The sequence below is a fragment of the Solea solea genome, chromosome 19 (assembly GCF_958295425.1).
Source record: "Solea solea chromosome 19, fSolSol10.1, whole genome shotgun sequence".
NCBI lineage: Eukaryota > Metazoa > Chordata > Actinopteri > Pleuronectiformes > Soleidae > Solea > Solea solea.
In genome coordinates, this window is record NC_081152.1 from 13,528,908 (window position 1) to 13,552,695 (window position 23,788).

At 39.2% G+C, this 23,788-nt stretch overlaps 3 protein-coding genes across 3 annotated transcripts; 2 read left to right on the forward strand and 1 right to left on the reverse strand.

Moving 5' to 3' along the window:
* Window positions 1–19: 19 nt before the first annotated feature.
* snx24 (sorting nexin 24) lies at window positions 20–4,344 on the forward strand. Its single transcript, XM_058617644.1, has 7 exons — window positions 20–222; window positions 2,048–2,131; window positions 3,365–3,469; window positions 3,656–3,750; window positions 3,852–3,881; window positions 3,982–4,046; window positions 4,206–4,344. The coding sequence occupies exons 1-7, from the start codon at window positions 154–156 to the stop codon at window positions 4,274–4,276; spliced, it is 519 nt and encodes a 172-aa protein (XP_058473627.1). The 5' UTR covers window positions 20–153; the 3' UTR covers window positions 4,277–4,344.
* A 1,807-nt stretch (window positions 4,345–6,151) lies between these two features.
* On the reverse strand, window positions 6,152–13,438 carry ggcx (gamma-glutamyl carboxylase). The gene is made up of 15 exons (XM_058617645.1): window positions 13,246–13,438; window positions 12,391–12,591; window positions 11,690–11,848; window positions 10,749–10,914; window positions 10,576–10,654; window positions 10,393–10,499; window positions 10,146–10,309; window positions 9,681–9,985; window positions 8,994–9,125; window positions 8,692–8,843; window positions 8,422–8,591; window positions 8,198–8,328; window positions 7,957–8,104; window positions 7,111–7,315; window positions 6,152–7,017 (listed from the first exon to the last, which is right to left on the reverse strand). Exons 1-15 carry the CDS (start codon window positions 13,268–13,270, stop codon window positions 6,858–6,860), a joined length of 2,304 nt encoding a protein of 767 aa, XP_058473628.1. The 5' UTR covers window positions 13,271–13,438; the 3' UTR covers window positions 6,152–6,857.
* Window positions 13,439–15,379: 1,941 nt separating this feature from the next.
* On the forward strand, window positions 15,380–23,047 carry gmcl1 (germ cell-less, spermatogenesis associated). The gene is made up of 15 exons (XM_058616901.1): window positions 15,380–15,735; window positions 17,553–17,739; window positions 17,877–17,996; window positions 18,142–18,238; window positions 18,330–18,427; window positions 18,551–18,663; window positions 18,758–18,823; window positions 18,993–19,077; window positions 19,154–19,244; window positions 19,325–19,465; window positions 19,758–19,827; window positions 19,922–19,997; window positions 20,080–20,225; window positions 21,223–21,310; window positions 21,407–23,047. Exons 2-15 carry the CDS (start codon window positions 17,560–17,562, stop codon window positions 21,545–21,547), a joined length of 1,512 nt encoding a protein of 503 aa, XP_058472884.1. The 5' UTR covers window positions 15,380–15,735; window positions 17,553–17,559; the 3' UTR covers window positions 21,548–23,047.
* Window positions 23,048–23,788: the final 741 nt, after the last annotated feature.

Here is a 23,788-nt window from a genome sequence, read left to right on the forward strand (position 1 = left end):
GGCTCTACTGGGAATATTTAGATTTACATCAGACAAGCAGAAGTAGGAGTCAAACACCAGCAGCAGCAGTAGCTTCAGTCAGAGTGTGAGTGTGTGTTTGTGTGATAGAAGGATAAATCTTACTGTCTGTATTTCGCGTTTTTGCGAGTCGAAATGCATCCGGTGAGTGTTTCGATTCCGTCGTTTCGTTCTGAAAACAACTCAATCGAGAAAGGATTCACGGTAAGCTGCTGTCTAATATAACCTCTGTGTGTGTGTGTGTGTGAGAGAGTCTGTCATCCCGGTTTCAATGACAACAACTCTGCTATTATTCCTTTATCTCGGTTGTAATTTACTGTAAATGTCACGAATCATTTAAAAATGACTGTTTGTATGAATACAAATACAGCAGAGCTTAGAGCAGCAGTGAATCCATGGTGTTTTCTTTCTTTTCAAACATGAAACTGATCAGATAAATCAAGTAAATGATCCTGTAAAACAGGTGTTTGTATTTAAGGAACCACTTGATCAACCAAGGACTGACAACCTGATAGTTAAAACGACAACAAACACTTGTAAATTACAGGTTCATCAATGTTCTGTTTGTTTGTTTTTTAAATAAAATAAGATAAGATAAGAGAGTCCTATTAGTCCCTAATGGGGAAATGTACAGTGTCACAGCAGCAAAGACAGTTAAGGAAAAAGGTAATAAATAATAAACATGCATTTTCACACCTGCGAATGTACAATATAGAAAAATATTGACAATAAGACTATATAAAGGTAAAAATCCAGTATAATCAGGATTGAACATGAGATATTGTACATGTATATGCACTTATGTGAAATTATGTAAAGGAAAGTTGTCATAGTTTTCCTAATGTAATCATTATTTATGACATTGTGAGCTGTTGCACATACTAATGTTTTTATCTTTTTGTCCCTTCATTGCAACTTATCAAGAAACAATGAGGAATTGTTTACTTTAGTGCTGCGTACATTGTAATATTTATATCCATTAGTAGGGGTGGGAATCACAAGGTATCCTGCGATACACAATAATATCACGATACAACGATTCTGTGGTAGTCAATATATTGAAAGACAAGCGCGTAGCGATACATCACGTCAGTTGAAGAAAACAAAACGTCTGTTTACTTTACGCACTTTATATCGATATTTACCCTGTGTATGGATTATCAGATGGCACGAGGAAGGACGACAATATATCACCAAATCGATATTATGATCCACCTCTATCAATTAGTCCAATGGCAATTTAAGAAAGATTCAGTGTTTTTTATTCATTATACAAACACATTTATTTATATAACATAATTGCTTTGAGTATTTTACCTCAGGTTTCTGAATAATCTCTGTCTAACATGTTTGTTATTTGTACTTTTCTGTCTGTGATGCACGTGTAACTTTAACTCGGGAGCAAAAATCTGTCTTTAATTATTTGACATGTATCATAAATTATGTAAATGCTTATCAAAAATGTGTTGTTAAATGTTATTTAACCAAAGTCTTATAAAATCAAGCAGTGTCTGGGCTTTGTTTCAAGAGGCAAACATGATGAACAAATTAACATATTTCCACTTTTTGGACATTTCTCACGTTTTTTTTTTTTTTTTACTTCCCTGACAATTTTACTGATACGGCGTTATCTCATTTTTACTTTTACTCTTATGTGTTTACACCACCAGTCCAGAGTTGCATTAACACCACCACAGCCGTCATTTAAGAGCTGATTTCCTTCTTTACACAACACTGGCAAACACAGTGACGTGCTGTGCACACACAGAGAGATTCCAGCGGCGCGAAGGGAAGTGGAACACGGTCTGTTTTAAGGATGTTAAACAGTGACTCTGACAGATCGCTTTTATTCTGCTTACGCAGCCAGATGTTTCCACTTTGTAACATGCTGACATCAGCCATAACTGACACTGACTGTGTGAGCAGGGAGGGACGTCTCTGTCTGTGGAGATAAATCATGACTCCCTCAACTGACTCTCAACAAGAAGTGCTCACTTTCCCTCTCTCTGTGTGTCTGTCTGTCTTACAGGTCTTTAAAATCGACGTGTTGATGAACGGCAGACAACATGCTGTCGAGAAACGCTACAGTGAATTCCACACTTTACATAAAATGGTGAGATTTAGTAGTGATGGGACAATATACAGTATTATCGCTTATTGGGATTAAAAGCACCGACAATAGCTTAATCGTGGGGAATTTCTGTTCATTGTAAATGAAGAAAAACATCAAACATGTCATGTGAGTGACTTGATAATCAGTCTAACTCACCAGCATACAGTGCTAGTGATCTATTTCTCAATGTGCCTCTGAGGACCTGCATCTTTTCTCATGAATTATGATTCATTCATTCATTCATCATCTATGGTCTTATCAAACATTCTTTCACAGAAAAATGTGTGTCCTATCTCCGATGGGAGTATTTACAAAGTCTTAAACCTTTTTTATAAAAGTACACACACAGTAGCCACCTCCATAAAGCAAGGCCTTGCCTAAAGTATATATTATAAGGCTTATTCTAAGACTATAAACACCAAACTGTTTTTATTTTAAAGCACTGATGTACATTTTCAAACATGCATATGGTAATAAATTCAATTTTTGCCAATAAATCCTTGTTATGTTACCTTTAAGAGGCCAACGATGTAATTGATTTATCAGATTTGCATCTGTCAGCTATAACATTAACACCTCAAAGTGAAAGCCATTTGATGGGGAAACACTGTGTCTTCATTACAGATATCCTTACTTACACTTTAGTTTATTGTTGATTTAACAGGGACCATTTACATACATTTTGGTGCAATTACATTTATTCGTGGTTCTCGAACATTAGCGGGAAGGGAATTCCACTTCCCCACCACGTTTATTGAGACGGCTGATTGACCGAAAGTAGTCTTCCTAAACTGTTGCACCCAGTCTTCCCTTGAAGAGGCTCTGATCCTGGCCCTTAACAGTTCAATTTGAAAAAAAATACTTTGCATTAAGAGGAAGCATAACCACTGTACACAACTACAACAAAAGCTTTTGTATATTCATGTTGTATGTTCATTTACAGCCAAATTTAGTGGATTGCAGTATGATCATCATCTCTGCCCAGGCATCCAGCACCACCGTTTTATTCAGGTTATTCAAGGTTCAAGATTGCATGTGCCATTTGCACAGTTACAGCATGAGTGCTTCAGAATTGTGCTGCAGTATTTCAGCAGTGTGAGAAACAGGATGAATAAGAAGGAAAGCAAGAAAGCAATAATATCTGTACACGTTGAATAAAAAGCATTTAAGGTAGTATGTCATACTTTACAAGGTCTTTAATTCCCTTTCAATTATCTTTTTTAATCCCTTTAGCTAAAGAAGAGTATAAAGCCTCCTGAGATGCCTTCTAAACATGTTAGAAACTGGGTTCCCAAAGTCTTGGAGCAGAGGAGACATGGTCTGGAGCTCTACCTGCAGGTATGCTTACACTTCTTCTGTCTACAATCCCGTCTTTCTGCCTTTACCAAACACAAACGGTACCTGACGAAGCTAAATAAACACATTAACGCAGTGCAAACTGCAATGCAAATTCAGACGCAAACAGGCCTTGCCGTTTGGCCCCGCTGCTCCATGGAAACATTGCAATTTGCTTTTGTTTTTCAGGCTATAATTATGGAAAATGAGGTCCTTCCAAAGATATTCCTGGATTTCCTGAATATCCGCCACTTTCCTTCGGTGCCAAAAACAGAAAGCTGCGGGTGAGTCCAGACTGAGTTTTCTGCAAAATAAAAGGCAGATTGTCGACATCCAGGCTGCTGAAAGTCTATTTTGTCCTAATCTTTATTTTTCCTGCTTGAAGGTCGTTTGATACAGAATCAGAGGAATCCAGGTGAGTTTCCTGTTTGGTGAATACTTAAATACTTTATACTCTGCATGAATCTGCCTTAAAACTGTCACTTCATCCTTTTCCTTTCTTTCTGTCTTTCCAGTAAACTTTCCCACCAGCCTGTCATGCTGTTTCTGCGAGACCCGTACCTGCTGCCAACCGCACACGGTGAGTTCACACTTATTACAGTATAGCATGTGTATTATTATAGTCATTATCGTGGCTTATGTTCAAGAGATGATTACCTGTAATAATAATAATACCATACATGGTATCTTGAATTGTCTTTCATTTAAATAAAAAGCTCTTTTCTCCTTTGACTCTCAGACGCGTTTTCTAATGTTGTGATCGACGGTGTGGTGCATGGAGTTTTCTATCCCGACCTTCATCCAAGGTAGAGCTGAAGAAGAAGAAGAAGAAGAGCTTCCTCTGCAAACAGAGGCTTCATATACATATATATATATATGTGTGTATATATATATATATATATATATATATATATATATATATATATACATATATATACATATATATATACATATATATGTATGTGTTTTTCACGCCATTTTCGGTGTACATCAGCACGGACCTAACATGTTAAAAATGCACTGACTGAGCCTGACACTATATTACCTAAAGCGTATAAGAAACATCGGTACATCGCTTACATATTTTCAAACTTAAAAACACAACTTCCTGTACTGACCATCACATTTACCTGTTATTATTCAGTGTTTCCTTGAATGTAGTTAATAATTATGTCAGCTACGAAAATTGACTAAACGAAACACTAAAGTCGAGTTTAACTAGGTGAAACTTGTATAATCTAATCAAGAAAAAAAAAAATCACAATAACTCTTGTAACATTTAGTGTATTATGCAAATTTAAAAAAGAAGGGAGTATTATTATTATTTTTAGTTTTTGCTCCAGCAGTGGCTGATGTCATACGAGTTGGACTCAGCACAGAGAGCGGAGCTGGATGATAAACGTGGAAGTGCCAACTCACCAGCCTGTGTTTAGCTGTCAGGCAGAGCCAGCTGAAGGAAGTGCAGTGGGTCAACGTGGAGTTTTTTTTCTTGGTGGAGTTGACGACAGCGTCAGTCACATGACGAGGTGGAAATTTGGTTTTTTTGTAGGAGGCCGTGGCAGCGACTACAGGCCTCCGTCACCGGGCACCTGATCTGTGAGACACAGCATCTTTAACACGTGCAAGTTCAGAGTGAGTTTGTGTCCCCAAATTTAACCACAAAACAAACAAAGAAATATTTGGCATTATACAAGATACCTTCAGTGGAGAAACTAGATGTTGACGTAGCATTTAAAGAGGATTATTTTCCTCCTCTGAACTTGCTTATCCTCCCTCTGTAGCTCTGCCCACGTGAAATTTGAGGAAGAAGCGAAACCGGGAGATATTTATTGGAACTAATCACAAAGTTTGAACTGCTCTCTCATAACACACACACACACACACACAACCACACACAACCACACACACACACACAACCTCTCTCTTACTTGGACTGTGAGGGGGGAAAAAAACCAGCTTCACTCTGCACAAATATGGTCTTTGCACTGTTGTAGATTTTTCACATCAAGTTGAAATTCAGTACAGGATCGGGAAAATTACTTATAGAAGTTGTTCATGGTCAGTATCAAACACTAACGCTAGTCCTTTTGCATTTAATTTTGAATTTATTCAGGTCAGTTTTTTAAAAAGGGATTGTGTGAGGAAGGCGTTGACCTAAAATAGAGCCTGTATAATAGAACTGTGCAATATGACGACATGAATAAGACCGTGTTTAGTTTGTTCCCTGTTTTATTAACGATACGTGTGAATGAAACTACGTCATCTCTTATTGTGATCACTGTAAATGTGTTGCATGTCACATCATGGGCAGAACTAACACTCGTCTGAGCTGCTGTCAGTTTTCTCATGTGACTTGTGACCTCCACTACAGCACGACGATAACTGCACATCGAAGTTTTAATGAATGAATCTTGTGCAGCCGACCTCTGCTAGACATGGTTTTGTTTTGTGACCCTCGACATGGTCCTACTCGTCCATTTTGTAGATCTATTTGTTATATATGACGTGACATTGTGCTCCTCGTGCTCTGATTATGTGAAAAGTATCGTTTAAGTGCCATAATATATATAAACCTACAGAAGTTCAACTGTAGCACTTTAAAATGGGCAAAGTGTAAAAAGACTGACTCCAATAAAAACTAATTTTCACAAAGCACCTTTGTGACCTTTGATGAAAATAACTTCCTTTTTTGACAGCAAGAATTCTTTATTATAAAAGTGACTTTAAAAGATGGTGTTTTTTTTTTTAAATCACATTACAGGGTGACAAGTACAGAGAAGTATATTCCCTAAAAACAATACACTCCCAACATATATTTATATAGCATTTGTAAATCTCCAGATTGTACCTTTACATTTGCTTCACTTTCCAAAAGTAAAGCTGAGCAACAACATGGAAACATACTTACAGGATTTGACCAATCTAATCCTCTTCATGTCAGTATATTCATAAAAGTCTGGCCCCTTTTAAATTAATTCATCATTCAGTCACATGTTTCCACCTCTGGGTCGACTTCTTCATTTAGAACAAAGTAGCATTAATGGATTAACCGATCAAATACAGTATATAATATTCCAGCAAAACTGTGACCGTCATAAAGCTCTGATCTTTAAATAATTCTTAAAATGTGGTCGCCGTTATTTTTGTTTTATAAATTTCCTCAGTAAAAATTAAATAAACATGAAATGTAATCGTGCGCGGCACAGTTAATGTACAGTATGCTGTTTTTTAGCCAAACATTATCACAAAATTCTGAAAAAACAATCTGAAATGCCATATATTTCAGAAGCGTAAGAAATAAAAAATAAAAAATCTTTGATTTCTGGGCAACACTGTCCCAGTGCAGTAACAGTCCAGTAGTAATAACACACACGTGTTCCAGCAAAAGCTTTTAAAGTTCTCCGTGACCAACTTCATCTTTGAGCCGTTCATCCTGGTTTCCTTCAGCCTGAGGTGCTTTCATGTTGGCGAAGGCAACTTCCCTCGTTAGCTGTTCCATAGGAGGAAGCCCCACCGCCAGGTTCCTCATAGCAATTGCCGTCATCAAGAATCTTTAACGTAAATGGAACAGAGTAAATTAGATAGGAACACGGTGTGCAGTGCACATACAACAGAACCTGATGTCCTGATATCATTTAACTCACCCTCTACGTATTGTGTAGTACTTTTTCACAGTAAACCGCTCCAGCTTCTCCAGCACGCCGGCTTCCCTGCGTTTTTGCACTTCCTTCATCCGGCGCTGCCTCTTCAGGAACAGCCGCACGATCGGGTCGGTGACGTTGATCTCCGACTCGTCCTGATCATCATCCGCGGCGAGAGGCTGCAGCTCCGGAGGAAGCGGCTCAGTTTCTGTGGGGATGAAAGGATGAAAGTCAGCATCTGATCATTTTTAAGCCCTTACAATATGACACACTGGGGTGGGACCTGAATGCTGCCTGAGCAGAACACGCCCCCTGCTGGCCCTGAGAACTACCATGAAATAGGGAAAGTAGCTCTCAAGTGAAAATAAAGCTGCCAGCATGGACACAAGGAAAAACACAAACACATTTCTTACCACAATAAACATCTACACCTCCTTACGTCTACGATATCTTTAGAAAATAATAAGGCAGCCTTTTCTAACTGATCACTGAGGTCCACTCACTCTCTAGCACCAAAGTTCATAGTGAAAATTGGCCTGAATGAAGGATTTCAAACACCAAAGACACAAAATAACAGATTTGAACTTGAGGGAGTACACAGTGGATAAACTACCCCTGTGTTTACCGTGATGTAAAATCTCAATGGGCTTAGGTGTGGGAAGGGACTACTTGACCACCAACTTTCCAGTTTTTAAAGGCTTTGAAATCATGAGAATCGGAGAACATAGTGAGCATCCACATCTCAGGCTGGTTCCCAGAGCGGTGCAGAGGTATGTATCAGCACCTCATACAGCCCAAATGAAAGCAACCAACTGCAATATCCCTTAAACTGCCTGTACATGTTTTCACCTGTCCCATTGCGAATGCGCTCCTGGAGCTCCAACAGCTTGGTGAAGTTCTCGTGCAGCGCCGCCTCTGTAGTGTTGACATAGATATACATGTAGCATGAAGGGTTTTCGGACACCGTGTGCACCCTGTGATAAGCCCCGGCAGGTACCTACGGACATAGATGTGAAAATGTGTTAATAGCAGTATCATAACGATACAATTGAATCGTGTGTAGTGGCGATGACGGTGTGTGCAGCTGTACCTTCATCTGCTCGCCACTCTGCAGACTGTAGTTCTTCTTCTCATCTACAATCTCAACCTTTACTTGGCCCTGCAACACGTTGATGCTGGTGTTGCCGAGATCTTCGCTCACAAAGTTTTCTAAGTGGAGACCTGAAAGGTAACAAATGCTGTCAGTTAGCTCACATTACTCAAAACTAAAAAGACTATATTCCCATCTGTGTGAATAGAGAGAACATTCCTGACCTGGAAAATCAGCTATGAAGACGATCTCTGTCTGATTGTCCAGGCTTCCCTCAATCTCCTGGAACTTGGTCCTCCAAGGTGACAGATCCACCAGCAGAGGCATGAGCCACATGTTCGGCCGGAACGGTGACCAGTCAGCTTTCACGACGTCCACGCGGGGATCAAAGATCCTTCAAGAAGCAGATACAAACTTTTCACGATATATCTCAAGTACGTATCACTCATTAATAGCATCGAACTTTTTTGTTGTTGTGTGAAAAGTTCCTCTACCTTTGTTGGAAGCGTTCATTAATGGACACCCAGATGTCAAAGTAGATTTCTGGATCAGTAATATTATACCCAGGCAATAAGTCACTGAGGCACGTGGCGTACTGCTTCAGCATGTCCCCGTGGTCTTTCCACCGACGGCTTTGTGTGAATACCTGCAAGTACACAGACAGCATGACTGTTAATGTATCATGACTGAGCAGAGAGAAGAACAGGCAAGAAAATGGTTTAAATGATGGAGGATGAAGAAAACGGCTTTATGGCTATAGTTGGGCAACTCAGTCATTTTCTTGTCAGGAACTCACCCCTGGGTTCAGATATCCGATGTCTCCCGTTTTCCCATCTTTGTAGGTGATCTTAACGTGCTGATGGCTGCGGGAGTGAACCATCATGTCCCATGAGTAGCCATACAGGCCATTGGTCCAGTTGTTGTAACCCTGCACAATGATATCATTTTTAGAAAATGATGACGTTAATAAAATGTTTTTATGAACATTTTTACCACTTTTTTTTTTAGTTCATAATTAACAAAGAGGAAAGGGGGAGCTAGTGTACATGTCTTTAGGACTTTTTTGATGAAATCACCAGTCTGAGCTTTTGTTTGCTGTAGACCAACGACTGTTGACTCTGATTGAGAAACTCTTTGTTTGTTAAGTGTTTAAGGTCCAGTGTGTAACATTTAGGACGGGTTTTCTTGCAGACATTGAACATACTATCCATAAATGTGCTTGCATAAGTGTAGAATGCTCTAAAGCTTATGGTTTCCATAAGCTTAGAAAAAGCCTTTTATATGAACTTAAGGCAAGAGTGTCAGTGACACATATACACACTGAACCTTCATGAGGCTTTTTCCTGATCAATCACTGTGAACACAAAGTGCAGAAAAGTACTGAAATTAACGTGTGCCAATATTAACTAAAAAGGTTTTTAAATCAAATGTATCCATACAGGCTGTTTTATGCTTTAAGCGAAACCGTGAGAGGCAAATATACCTGTGTGATGAAGTGGGAGTACGGCAGGAAGAGCTGTTCAATTATGTAGATAATTGTAAAAATGGCTGCCAGCTTGTGCTTCAGTCTCATTTTGGGGGCTTTGGCGACAGGCGTAGAAGTCTCACTACGTTCAGAGCCGGTGCTCTGGACCTCAGGGTAAACACAAGAGGAGCTGGGCTGCATTTCCTGTGAGGTGAACGGCAGGACCGCCCTGCAGAATGCTGGGAAATGGGAGAAGAATCTTCTGGGCCAATTAAAATAGCAGAAGAGTGGACTGGTGGCCAGCATAGTGTAGGGAAACATTCCTGTTAAGATAGAAAGATATTTCAAAATTTAAAAGGCAAAAGGAAACAAAGAATACCTTTGAGATGCAAACACATACATCCCCCTAAATTCTACTCACTGGACCTTTAAGGGATTCCAGTGTTCAACAGGTTTTCAGTGAAGTGAGGCGTTCAGACTCACCAATGCTGAACAGCTGAGAGTTCATACAGTGGAAGTAGGAGACAAAGAAAATGGCAAAGGGTCGAGTGGCATCAAAAAACAGCAGGTAGCCGGCGCTCAGGTCCAAAACCAAACCTCCTCCGTGTACCACCAGCAGATTTACTGTCTCCACGGGAAGAATTACTCTGTAAAAACAATGCAGTGGTAGCAATGAGGTACAAATACAGAGCCAAAGTAGCTTTGGATTGAGCTGCTTCATGATACCTACTTAAATGGATCGAAAAGCCAGTGATGTGCCAAGTAGGACATGGAGTATCCCTCCACCCAGTCAGCATCTAACTTCTTCACTCCAGCAATGAAGTACACTAGAAATATCTGTTAGGAACAGAAAATATAAATTGTATACATCCGTGCCCAGAAAATGAAATAACAGAATGACTTGTGTACAAACCTGTGTCCTCAACAAGGTGTAATTCCACAGAGGCACATGAGCGTTTCTTATGGAAGGTCTCCTCAATCCATCGATTGACCTAGGAACAGGCAAAGGCTCATCAAAAGTTCTACCTCGCGTACAGAGACGGGACAGAAACACACAAAAACAGCCCAACACAAACATTATCTCACCAGTATCTGTTGGCGTCCATGAGCGTGAGCTGAAATCCAATGAGGCCGTAGAGGTAGGAGTGGTTGTTCCACGTCGTTTTGTCCAGGAAGAAGACGTACCAGTAGCTTGAGATGAACATGAGGCAGGAGAGACGGTAGAAACAGCCGAGCATGATGCCCAAGGCGCCTTCATTTGGAGACAGAAACACACAACTGAAGTTATGACACTATTATTAACAGTTGTTACTATTAATATAGTCTTTTTTAAGTCTTAACTAGTCCATGTTGAGTGATGCGACAGTAATGAAACTTGTCATAAGATCTGGAGATTGAGAGGGGAGGCCCTGTGCTAGTTTAAGTGCAATGAAATCTGTTCCTGTTTCATTGAGGGAAATATAGTTTGATATCTGACCCATGTTCAGGACAAACGGTCAGGAGCCTGGTTTTAATTTTGACCATTGACTCAACAAACTTTAAGTAAAAGTGTCGATTGCTTGCTTCCGATTTACGCTCTACAAAGCCTGTTACTATAGGTGTTCAAAAAAAGAGTGGGACGTGCATTTTACCTAAGCTAGTGCGTTTACCCTGCATACTATTTGGTTTGTTGCCCTAGTGACTAATCAATATTGAGTTACTTTGATTTTGCCTCTGTTTCTCTGTTTGCCTTCTTGCCTAAGTCACTCAGTCTCTGACAAACTCTTGCACGCAGTTAGTTGTTTGACTTGAGGGGGTAAATAAAAGCGGGAAACTGCATGTCGGGAATATTCTCTTTAATCTTTACTATAGAGAGCCACCCTGCAGAGACTGTCTGCTATAAAAATAAACAGCATCAGCATAGTCTCATGAGAGGAAGGGAGCAGCTTTCTTCTCCAGACCTTTGTAAACACTAAAGGTATGAACCTTCCGGTGGTAAATCTGCTAAATATAAGCTTTAAATACAAAGACAGAGGAGTGTGACCCACCGAGGAACATCACCACGTACACCAGATACATCCAGTCCATCGGCAGAGGCTTCAAAAAGTTAAAGAGGGGGAAGCGGCACACAGGAGCTCCGTCCAGGTACTTGTAGTCCAGATGACTGAGGCCTCGTTCCTGTGTGATGTCGATGACCATCAGCAAACCTGCACAGAAGCAACAGAAAGAGGGAGGACATTGTTGTCAGTAACGTCCTGTCATCTGTAGTATCAGGTCAACCATGTTTCATCAGAACGAACAGTCTGTGTGACAAACATTTGGTCATCTAAACATTTCCATGTTGGTCCGTGTAGATGAATGTACGTACACCTCCAGTATGTGCAAACTGTATACTGTGCACCGTACTGTGCATGCTCCCTGTAGCACACTTTGTAGTCCAGTTGGTGGCGCTCTCTTATTATGGCCAAAGAAGACAGTAATTATGGAAACTTGCTTGAGGTTAAAGCCGCTGGTGCCCACATACATATATAAAGAAGTCAAAAGAGCTCAAAAATGCAAGGAAATGCAAAGGAGATCAAGAACAAATGCATGGAATGCTAGACTGAAACATAACTGCAAATATGAAGCGGTTTCTCTGTGGACACAGACTGCTTTAAGTATGACCCAGCCTTAAGGTTTGAGTGCCGTCCAAAACTTGTTACAAAGTCAGGCAGAACTTGCAAGTAGGCTGTGTAAAAACTGGACTCACCAAACAAGCAGCGGAAGATGCCGAGGGATGCCGGGTCAGTGGGACGATTCAGGAGGGTCACCAGGTTCTGCCAGGAGGTCAGGTCCTCTTTCCTGAACCCAAAAATCTGCTCCATTCTGCTTTTAGTCTGTGCTTTGTCTTTCTTTGGAGCCGTACTTTTTTTTGCAGTTTGTTTCTCTCCATCACTGCTCACGTGAGCACCTGAAGATTGAATAAGAAAATGGAAAATGAGCAGGGGTGTTTGGGACAGGGTAGGCAAAGGATGCCTGGGGCTCAAGCTAAGGGGGGGGGGCAAAGAATGTCAGATAATGTTAGTCCACAGCAGCAACAATTTAGGGAGAATGCCCTCAGGCTACACCAAACTACTATGTTATAATTTAAAAAGAAGCAGCCCGGTGTAATCAGAAAGCTGATTCTCTCCTCTCCTGCTTTGTTTCATTAAGTATTACTAGCAAGAAACAAGAATGGTGAAAAAGCAGGAGGGATTTGTGTTGTGAGACTAACAAAGAGCCGAAATTAAGTGTTAAAGGAGATTTTTGTTCACAGCTCATAGGTCAAGTCATGAACGAAGCAAATGCAAGTAACTGTGTTATAACTGTGTTTTTATACACAAACTCCTCGGGGCCAAAAGTTTTTTTTCACGAGGAAGAGTAAGGTAATGCTTTCTAAACCCACGGTGGTTTAATGAAAGACGTGAAACCCACAGAGTGATTTACTCAACTCTGAGCCATATTTATGCACCAAAACTGAGCTACAGTTTATACAGCAGCATATTTCTGGTTAAATGCAGGTTATTACAGTGACTGAACCGCAGCTCGGCGACACTCAGCCTGTCACCGCAGACTCAAACCTCACCTGCCGCTGCGTCCCTCGCCTCCATGCTGCGAAATTCTCCGTTTTGTCTTTGTTCGCCTGGTCCACAGTGGGGTGTCCTGTCCGGTCACAAAGTTACGTGTCATAGGTCCACGCACACATGCACGCGAACGGACAGTCACAGACAGTTCTGGTAGCTGTGGAGGAGGAGGAGGAGGAGATGGTTTGGGAAAGACTGGAATGTTGTGAAAGAGGCACTCGTCGTCTATTGGTTGGTTCCTCTTGTGACCACGCCCATTAAAGGGAACACATTACACGTCACATCCTGCTTTTCTATGTATTAAAAACGAAGGAAAAACCACAAAAAGTAATAAAATAAATGACTGTAACTATGTTTCATTATACTTCAAATTCCTTTATATCTTCATTTTGTCCTTTTAATTACTTACTTTATTTTTTTGTAAACGTCATCTTGTGTTATTTGTGCTGTTAGTGTTGGACTCGTTGTAGACACCTGCTAATTACGGAAGAGGATTATGGCCAAAAAGAAGTCTTAAGTCTGAGTTCTTACCGACATTTATCTATTTTTCTATCTGTCTGTCTGTCTGTCTGTCTGTAAAATGATACCTGCGATTTAATGTGTTCTAGAAGATATTAGCCTTAAAGTGCCAAGCGATTGAGCCATGTAGGAATAATGTGTTCATCTTGTTTACATTCACCACAGAAACACCAGCTAGTTTTTAATTTACACATATATGATGTTTACTTACTGACCCTAAAATGGACAGACACATAAGAATAAAATGGAGATGTTTACTACTTCTAGTCCATTTTAACAACAATACAGCAGGATTCCACTGGAGGGCAGTCATATCATAGTGACCCAGAGGCTCTGAAGAAAAGGCTCTCCTGTGCCTGTGGGTGTGATCTCCTGGCAAGAGTTTAGGAATTATTATTGTGTCACATAACTCAAGATTGTGTCACCTGGTGGAGATGGGTAGATAAGTATTTATGGAAAATTGTTTTTGGAGACGGTTCTATCTGCGGTTGAATCATAATTGTTTGTAGGAACCCGCGGTTTGTTTTGAACATTGTAGGTGGTTGTAGACTAAATATTTTGTCCAGCTCAGAGGTTACTAGGCTCCATGCAGCAAGGTTGTGGTCTACTTCACTGGCTTATTTAAAATGGTGTATTAGTGGTTAAAGCTTTTTAAAATGGTTTGAATTGGCAAAACATGAAAGACATTCTTGTGAACTGGTTGACCTGGATGCAGTGATACTGTTTTGCCAGACAACAGGGTGTGTGCGCTCAACTTTTCTTTACTTTTCATTATTGTCTGGAAGGAACTCTCACTCTCTCTCACACACACACACACACACACACACACACACACACACACACACACACACACACACACACACATACACAGTCTGTGTACATATATTTACTGTATATACATTTATATATGATACAGTACATTTACATACACTTACACAATGTAAACATGTATATATGTAAAAGTACATATGTGTGTGCTGTGTATTTGTGTCTGTGTGTATGTATATATACATTGTTGCAAGTGCAAGTTAAGTTAAGAAGTTGGCTATTTTATTTATTTTTAATCATATTTTTGGTTTCTGCATACTTCAGTATAGTTCAGTATATTTATTTTTACAAGAAAACTTTTTTTCCTTTTAGCTTGGCGACTTATTTCTATTTTTCATTTATTTGAAAGTAAACAAAAAAAAATTGACAGATGTGACACAGTAGGGGGTGGAGTTTTTTTTTTACAAACTTTATTGATAACAAATATATAGAAGAGCAGATATGTATTCCTTGTATTTAACATATACTGTTACAGTATTTGATGACTGGAAAATATTACAAAAAAAACAACCTGCATGAAATCCTACAAAAAGTTGAGAAAATTAAAAAAACAGAAAAGAGAAGTGAACAGAAATAACAAGTGTGCATGTGCATTAATACATAATCGAGATTCACCGTTTTTTCCACTCTTCCTTGAACTGATAAACTTGAGGGTCTTAATATAATATTCACACTCGTGTGTAAAGGCAGTTAAGTTAGGAAAAAATCTTTATGAAATAATAACATTTTCGTAACTAAGTTCAACATTTCCACCGTAGGGGGCGTAATTGAGCAGAGCAGCCGCTTGTGACGCAGACACGTTACCGACATCGAAGAAGAAGAAGAGGAAAAACAAAAGCTGGCATAGACTCGGGGCTGTAACATCATCTGCCGTCTCTGCTTTAGTTTGCTTCAATTCTGCTCCACAAACATGTAAGTGGAGGCAGCAAGGTTTCAGCTTCTCTGGAGGCTCGTGTTGAGCAACAGCTGCTCTTAACGGACGCTGGGAATGAGTGAGTTAGCTCGGCAGCTAAGCTAGCTGTGTGAGCTGTTAGCTCTTCTTCTGTGTACTCGCCATCGTGTGACTGACTGACACACTGTGAGTTTGATCATCAGACAAATTAACCCCGGGTATCTGCTTCATTCTGCCCGCTGCTGACCAACAGGTGAGTAATGCTGCATCTTTTTTTGTTTAAAACTGTGTGAGCAATATGTGATTGACAGAGACTATAAAGCAGGAAGTCATAGCATCAATGTCTTGATGTTCTCTCTTCAAATGCACAATAAATAAAACACTAATAAACATGTAGATCTCGAGGCCTCTAGGTCTGTAACCTTAGATGTTTGATTTGTATTTCATTTGAATAAGGGGATAAATAAAACATCACAGCTTTGGTTGCATGTCTACAGAATGCCTAGTATGCTGGAAATGCATGATATGGGTAAAAATTATAATTATTTATTTGTTCTCTACAAATATTGTTACTGTGATATGACTCACAATTTATCTTCTTTGCACCTGAAGTATCATTTTCACATTCTCTGTAATCTGTCTGTAGGAGCCAGAGTTAGTTCTAGTTCAGGGTTAGGCTGGTGGTTGATGCAAGATTTGACACTTGTCACAATGTAAGTTATTAACAGTTACTGTTGGCCTTAAGCCTTTGATTGAATTAAATATTCTCGCAATTAAATGATTGTGGCCTTTCTGATGTTATCTTGTTCTTTAGATAGAAGCTACCATGGACACTTTGATATCTTTGACGGCTATGATAGATAAAGGAATTGGAAGATATTTACTGAAAAATATCTAGCAGTTGGATGGATGTGTCCGTTTTAGAAGCTGTACTTGTAAGTTTTGGTGTAACAAGGTTTTTTGACTGGTCACTATGTGACATTAGGTTACATTGTCTTACTGTTGGAATCTATAGATCGTCATTCATTATTATTCAATATTTCTATGTGTTGTTGATCCTCGAGAAGCTTGGATATATGTGGATAGAAAAGTAACTTGGATGTACGGCAAGAAATAAATGTGCAAACCCTTCACACAACTCTCTCTCGCCTTCGTGATTGATGAATTACAGCAGTACCTACGAGTCAAGCCAATTGAAACCAAATTCTGTGGCTTTGGAATTAAGTGTACTTTCGCCACTGTCAACAAACAAAACATATCTTCATCTCATCTGAAGAGCAAGATTTTTGTATTGTTGAAATCCTCATGTGGTCTTTTATCATGTTTGATCTTTATAAAATAATTGCAGTTGTGTATTTTGTGATTGTTTGCACAGCCCTACTGTAGGGATGCACAATATTATCGGCATGGAATCTGCAGATATCAGCTTTAAAATGTATTATCGGATATCACCAATATGACTAATGATAAACCAATTTTTTGATGCTTACTTATAACAAGACATTTTATGTCCACATCTGATGTGACATGTATGAAAAACATTATGTTAATTTCACTACAGGAGATACTAAAAGACGTATATATCAGTATCGGTATCAGTTATAAGCCCAAGCACTCCCGATATATAGGGATATCAGATATCTGCAAACAGTATCATTAAACTCAATTTTGTCTCACTGAGAAGACTGAATTAAGTTCATTTTAAGGTAATGTAAACAGGTAACTAATCAACAGCTATTTTGATAATCTGTTAGTTAAGAGATGTCAACAAAATTACACATGTCTCTGAGAGTCTCGGTCATCCAAGTCTGTATCTTCAGGAGTTTAGATATAGGCAGCTCTACTTAGATACACAACTTGTAATATGAAGAAATCACATTTCTGTTTGTCAAATATGGACCTGAGTCTATTGTTAATGGGAATAACATATGCTATATCATAACATTGCAAAAAGCCAAAGTCCTTAGCAGTATATCATGCCATTGATTTCATATCGACTGTTGCAATGTAAAGATTCAATAGTGCTGACCCGTTATTTCTGACATGTTTGTTTCATGTCTCTTTTGAAAGGATACAGATGGGAAATCTGGGCAGCAGGTTCCAGTCCCCCTCTGAGGGACCAGAGGACACTATAGAGGGCACAAGTACCAGCCGCAAGCACAGCTGTGAGTGCAAGAAGAGGAAAAGAAATTCCCCGTGTGACTGTGACAGTGAACAAGAGGAGGATGACCCCTTATTAGATACACCTCGCAGGCACGTTCAGTCAAAACAACCTGTGATTAGTTCTGTCTAAATGTGTTTCAGTCATCAGTCAATCAGTCTAACCTTGTTTTTTAACCTTGTTTTGGTCTCTCCTTTGTTGCTTGTTTGTGTTTTCCAAACTTGAGCAGGAAGAAACTGAAAAGCACATCAAGGTACATTTATCAAACCTTGTTCCTGAATGGTGAAAACAGTGATATTCGCATCTGTGCTCTTGGACAGGAGTGGAACCTACACAAACTGTACCTCTGCCAGGTAAATAAATATAGAGATTGATTGATTATCCAGGTATCAAGTATATATGAATTGAAAAATGATATGCAAATCATTAAGACCAAAGGCAGTCAGTGATTTAATCTTTCATTTAAGACGTGCTCTTTCTATTTCTTGCATTGTGCAGTCAGGTTATTTTTCCAGTATGTTCAGTGGCTCTTGGAAGGAGTCAAACATGATGGAAATCAACTTGGAGATACCGGACCAGAACATTGACACTGAAGGTGAGAGTGCTTAAGTCACACAGATGAGTTGTTGTGATTGTGTGTTTATAGAGTTTACTGACTGATTGATTTACTTTCTTTGTGCATGAAGCTCTACAGGTTGTATTTGGATCCCTGTACCGGGACGATGTTCTGATCAAGCCCAGCAGAGTCGTTAGTATTCTTGCCGCTGCTTGTATGCTACAACTGGTGAGTGAGTTCAAAGACTCCATTTATTGCCCGTATCACATGTAAAACAGCTTTTATTTTCCATAATTGGAGTCCTACGAGACAAAACCTGATCCAGCCTCATGGTTTTGTTGTCATCTACAGGATGGGTTGATCCAGCAGTGTGGAGAGACCATGAAGGAAAACATCAGTGCAAAGACTGTGTGTGGTTACTATGCCTGTGCCAGCATCTACGGGTTGGATTCAGTCATGAAAAAGTCAGGCGTTAATCCTTCAAATTATATTTTCATTTATAGCGAATAGAAAGATTTTTTATTCATTCATGTATTTGTTTTACATGTCTCCCTGCAGGTGTCTAGAGTGGCTTCTTAACAACCTGATGACTCACCAAAATGTAGAACTGATGAAAGAACTAGGGTACGTGTGCTCACCTCACAGTTTACTTGTCACGTCTCCTTTTTGCGTTACTGTCGTGTTACTGTTCTGGTTTGGTCTTTCCCTAAATGTCTAAAATTGGACATTGAAGGAAAATGAATTGAAATTCCTATGATTGAAAATAACATTTCTTTCTGTTCTGGGTTTGTAGGGCAGATGTGATGGAGCAGCTCATTCATTCATCAGACCTATTTGTCATGCAGGTGGAGATGGATGTATACACTGCTCTGAAAAAGGTACAAGTAAACATTGCATCTTTTGAAGTCACTTTTAAATCAGACTTTTTAACCTAATAGTTTTTTTTCTTTGTAGTGGATGTTCCTGCAGCTCAATCCATCGTGGGACGGTCCCATCAAGCAGCTTCTGGCTGACGCAGATGCCTGGCTATGCAAACGCAGGACTGGTACTAAAAAAGCTTTGCTTTGTCGTTGTTGTTCATAGCCACACAGAGACGTTTGACCCTTGTTTTCATTTAACCTACAGATCTGTGTGAGAAAGAGCCCTTCCTAAACACAGATGAAGGTGCACAATTTTGTTCCGTGTTCAAATACGTCCGTCTCCAGTATATAATCAACGATTTAGCGTCTGCACGCGTCCTGGAGAGAGATAATATTTTGCCACCCGGTAAGATTTGTTTTTGCCTGATGTAATTTTTTTACTTTGTCATCATGTGCTTCTTCTATGGTCTGGGGAAAATGCTTCAATTTAATTTCCTAATATCACAGCAGTTAAGTAGTTTGGAGCATAATTTAATTCAAGCCTCTCAAAGGTTAACTTTAGTTTTTATGGACTTTTATTTTCTGTCAGTATTATTTTTCAGTTGCTTTAGTTAGTGTAAGACAAGACAAAATATAAAGGAGTAGACATTTTATAACAATGTTTTATTGGCCTTAACAGTATTCTGTTCTTCTTCCAGATTGGTTGACATCAGTGTACAAAAACCAGTGGTTTGCTATGCTCCGCACAGAGTTTGACAATGACAATGGGTGTGTATTTGAGACTTTACACAGTAGAGGCGGAGGATTTACAAACATTTTGAACAACTGCGTCATTTTAAAGTTGCGACTCATTTGTCAACAGTCCCCAGGAAGCAAACAAGGATGAGTTTGAGCTGAGCAGTATGAGGTGTGGAAGGAAACTGACAAAAGATGGAGATGTAAGTCTGACAATCTCACTATAATACATGTTAAATTCCCACAGATTAAAAACAAGTGATGTTTTTAATCATCTCCCGTCAGTATTGCTGGCGATGGACAGGCTTTAACTTCGGTTTTGACCTGCTGGTGACCTACACCAACCGCTTCATCGTCTTCAAGAGGAATACTCTGAGTCAGCCATGTGGGGGCGCTGTAAGCCTGCAACCACGAAGGCATTTGGCATACAGGTCAGTAGCACAGTCAACCTTGGATCACTACATACACACACACACACACACACACACACACACGCATATATGGGAAAAGAAAAGTAGCAATATCATATCAAATCTGATAATGTGCCTGTATCACATCTTTCAAAAGATACAGCAATCATTTATTAGATGATATGTATTTTTTTTTCATGTTGAATGCAACTGGTTCTCTCAACAAAGTATTGAGCTATGTCATTGCTACATTTCCTGGCAAGGCACAAAGTCATTTCTCACAATCTTGCTGCAAATGTGTGGATCTAATGAGAAAGTACATCCACTAAGTTTTGCCATAATATCAGAAGTCTCACTTAAAGGCTTTCCGTTTGTACACAACCATATACAGTGTAGGTACATTGGTTACATACATGGTTATTGTTGTATATGATGTAACAGTCCTCATTTTTTTTATGCTTCTGTCTGTTCCAACATGTGGGCATCTGTCTTAGTTTGCCTGTGTCTGTTTTAGAAACCAATATTCATTTTGCAAAAAAGGGCTATAAGAATAACTACCTATTCTACTTATATTGAACCAAGTAGCGCATTATTCCTGAACCTACAGACATTAAACTTTTTTACGACATAGTGGAACTGTGCACTTTGACATTTATGTTAAAAATAAAAAATGACCTTCTGCCAAAGAGAATACAGAATCTGTTCACAACCAGAGAGAATCATTATCAACGTAGAGGAACTGAAATGTTTAAAAAAAAATTGTATTTAGAACGAACATCAAGAAAAGCTGTATATCAGTTGCACAGAGGAATTAAAATTAATTATTTCACTGTCTAATTAACTATTAATATTTCATTGTACTCTCTTTTTATAATGACAATAAAAGCTTTACATTCTATTATATCCATAGGTACAGTGTACATCAAGTGGAATCATCAAGTGTGTATTTTCTAAAACTGTAATGTAAAGCTATTTCTTTACAGGCAGTATTTTTTATTTTTTTTTTCCCATTTTTCAGGTTACGTCTTGCCTCCTTTGATACTCGTGGAAAGTTGGTGTGCAGTCGCTCAACAGGTTACCAGCTTCTCACCCTCGAGAAAGACCAGGTCAGTTAAGATCTACATGGCCGCACGTGTAAATGGCTCAGTGGTGGCACTATTATATGATAAGCATATGAAATATTCTTCCTTTCAATCACTCAGGAGTATGTGGTGATGAACCTGGACAGCCGCTTGTTATCATTCCCCCTCTACGTGTGCTGTAACTTCCTGTACACATCTCCCCAGTTGGACAACCGTCCCGATTCCTCAGAGCAAGAAAGCTCTGCCCGCATCGTGTCTTGATGCCAGTCCAACAGTTTCCATTCCCGTGGCAACGCCGAGACACTGACACGCACTTGTACAGTATGTACAGTATGTACAGTTCCGCATATTCAACAGCATTTCCACCTCAGACCTCTTGTCTTGCCTGTGACTCAGTGAGGTGTGACCGGAAAATATTTTATAACTATGTATTCAGTGTTTTGGCACATTCAGAGTTACCTGTACATGGAGACGCGTCACAGTGCCTTTTAGAGCAGCTTCACTTCTCCTGTTAATGTTTGTCATTAACTGTCTACACTGAGATCTTGCGACTTCTGTCAAAAAGGAAATCCTTTGAAATGGTGGAAATCCACTTTGGACTCCACTCTACAGAACTTTTTAAATGGCTGCATGATTTTTTTAGACCTGGTGTTTCACTGTACCCTGGGTAATGAAAACGCCATGGAACAGTTTTGTGTGTGTGTGCTCGAGGAGCATTATCATTCTGGAAATGTGGGAACATCACCAGAGGGTGAACCTGAACCTTTGAAAAGCTTTGACAAACTGCAGATGAAACCTCATGCTTTCTATGAGATGAGCTGGCATCAGAAGTTGATGGTTGATGTTATCTTTTGGATTCTACAGGTCATCCTAATCCTGATGGCTGCATTAATGAGATTACTATGAATATATGAAATGTTGAAAAATAGTTGTTTAAATGACTTGTAATGGATTTTTATGTTTATTTTTTAAATCCATTGCTTTCCTCCACTGATGGGTGTGTTTGAACATTCAACCAAATCTGGTAAACCTTTTTTTTCACTTTTGTTTTTAATTGGCACTTGTACAGACCTGACTGTTTACAATTATTTGTATAAGCACAGTATGGTAAAAAAAAAACAATCTACACTTGTAAACACATCATAATTTCTGTTGCGATAGAATCCAAAGGGTGATCACGCAAGAGGGAGCGATACGAGTTTCATGCATCTATAACCTGCTGCCGTTTGAGATTCAGTGTCGCATTACACTTGATTTTTATCACCTTTTTCCATCCATGTTGCATCTTTACATTTGGCACCAGCACGGACGGGTGATGACACTGAACATGTGGTGAAAACAGGAGCTGTTTTAAGTCTGAACTCCACTGGGTCCATGGGTTAATCTCACTTTGTTTTCTCAGTCTTAAAGTCTTTGATGTGAGCACATTTTTTCCCAACCCCCTTTGCCACATTGAGTCCATTTACAGTTATGTTGTTCTTTTTTTAAGTGGTTTCAATTTATTTTTGCAGTTTTGGACATCTATTACCTCATGCTGATGAAAACTGACGCGTAAGTCATTCTTACTCAGTCTGACTTGCCTCTAAACTGACATCAGGTTAAGACGTTACAGGTGTTTCTTTTTTATTATTTGACATTTATTTATTTTTTTATTCATTCGTACTTGTACGGAGTTGTTTTTGCAAAGGTAAAAATATGTACTTACACTATGTACTATCGACTGCCAATAAAATGCCCATATGTGTGGGCTGTGGTGCTATATCCCATGATCTGTTTTTATACAGTAGTAATTATTATTAGCTGTAATTTATATAGCTAAATATTGAATTTCAGTAGGATGTTGCATTTGTTGACATGTTTATGATCTTTAGGTTTGACTGTTCATTTGAGTACTCGACCACTCCCACTGCCCATGTTTACAACTGGATTATGCGATGATTAATCTTGAAAACATTTGTTGCACCATATTCAAATCAAGAGAGAGCCAGCAACTCCTCTCACATAACATAATCTCTGCAGAGTCGGTCTGACATTTTCTTTGTTAACTTGCAGATTGTAGGATTAGCACTAATTAATTAATTAATCCTTCTGTTCCGACAGGTTAGTATTAAGCTGCAAGATTTGTTCAAGGTGCCTGGTGGAGAGAGAGATTATGAGTTTGAACAACCATGTAAAAAGTCAATTAAATGTTGGTTTTCAACTCCTTCCTCAGTGGCGCAAAGGTCAGTTTTTCTTTAGTCTCCTCACTTTATAGTTAGTGCTCCACCTTTTCTCAAGTCATTTGTTATTCAGAGTAAGAATCTGTGTTTGTCCCCGTCCCCCCCAGAAAAGGATAAAACAGCTGCATTCTAGTAACTGTTATCAGACAAGTACTTATTTGCTGTGATCCCTCATTGATAATGTGTATTATTTCACTTCATCAGCTTTAAATCATCTGCTGACTCTTAATTCCTGGCCTAGGTGTAATATTATTCTTTGTTATTGATATGCTGAAATCAACAG

Excerpts from the sequence above, each read along its gene's own strand:
- snx24 (XM_058617644.1), top strand. The coding sequence starts at position 154 with ATGCATCCGGTGAGTGTTTCGATTCCGTCGTTTCGTTCTGAAAACAAC. Across the intron at positions 3,470-3,655 it reads GTCTGGAGCTCTACCTGCAG|GCTATAATTATGGAAAATGA; the intron begins GTATGCTTACAC and ends TTTGTTTTTCAG. Across the intron at positions 3,882-3,981 it reads ACAGAATCAGAGGAATCCAG|TAAACTTTCCCACCAGCCTG; the intron begins GTGAGTTTCCTG and ends CTGTCTTTCCAG.
- ggcx (XM_058617645.1), bottom strand. The coding sequence starts at position 13,270 with ATGGAGGCGAGGGACGCAGCGGCAG. Across the intron at positions 9,126-9,680 it reads ACTCCCACTTCATCACACAG|GGTTACAACAACTGGACCAA; the intron begins GTATATTTGCCT and ends ATCATTGTGCAG. Across the intron at positions 8,329-8,421 it reads CTTCATAGCTGATTTTCCAG|GTCTCCACTTAGAAAACTTT; the intron begins GTCAGGAATGTT and ends GTTACCTTTCAG.
- gmcl1 (XM_058616901.1), top strand. The coding sequence starts at position 17,560 with ATGGGAAATCTGGGCAGCAGGTTCCAGTCCCCCTCTGAGGGACCAGAG. Across the intron at positions 18,824-18,992 it reads GAACTGATGAAAGAACTAGG|GGCAGATGTGATGGAGCAGC; the intron begins GTACGTGTGCTC and ends CTGGGTTTGTAG. Across the intron at positions 19,998-20,079 it reads AACTGACAAAAGATGGAGAT|TATTGCTGGCGATGGACAGG; the intron begins GTAAGTCTGACA and ends ATCTCCCGTCAG.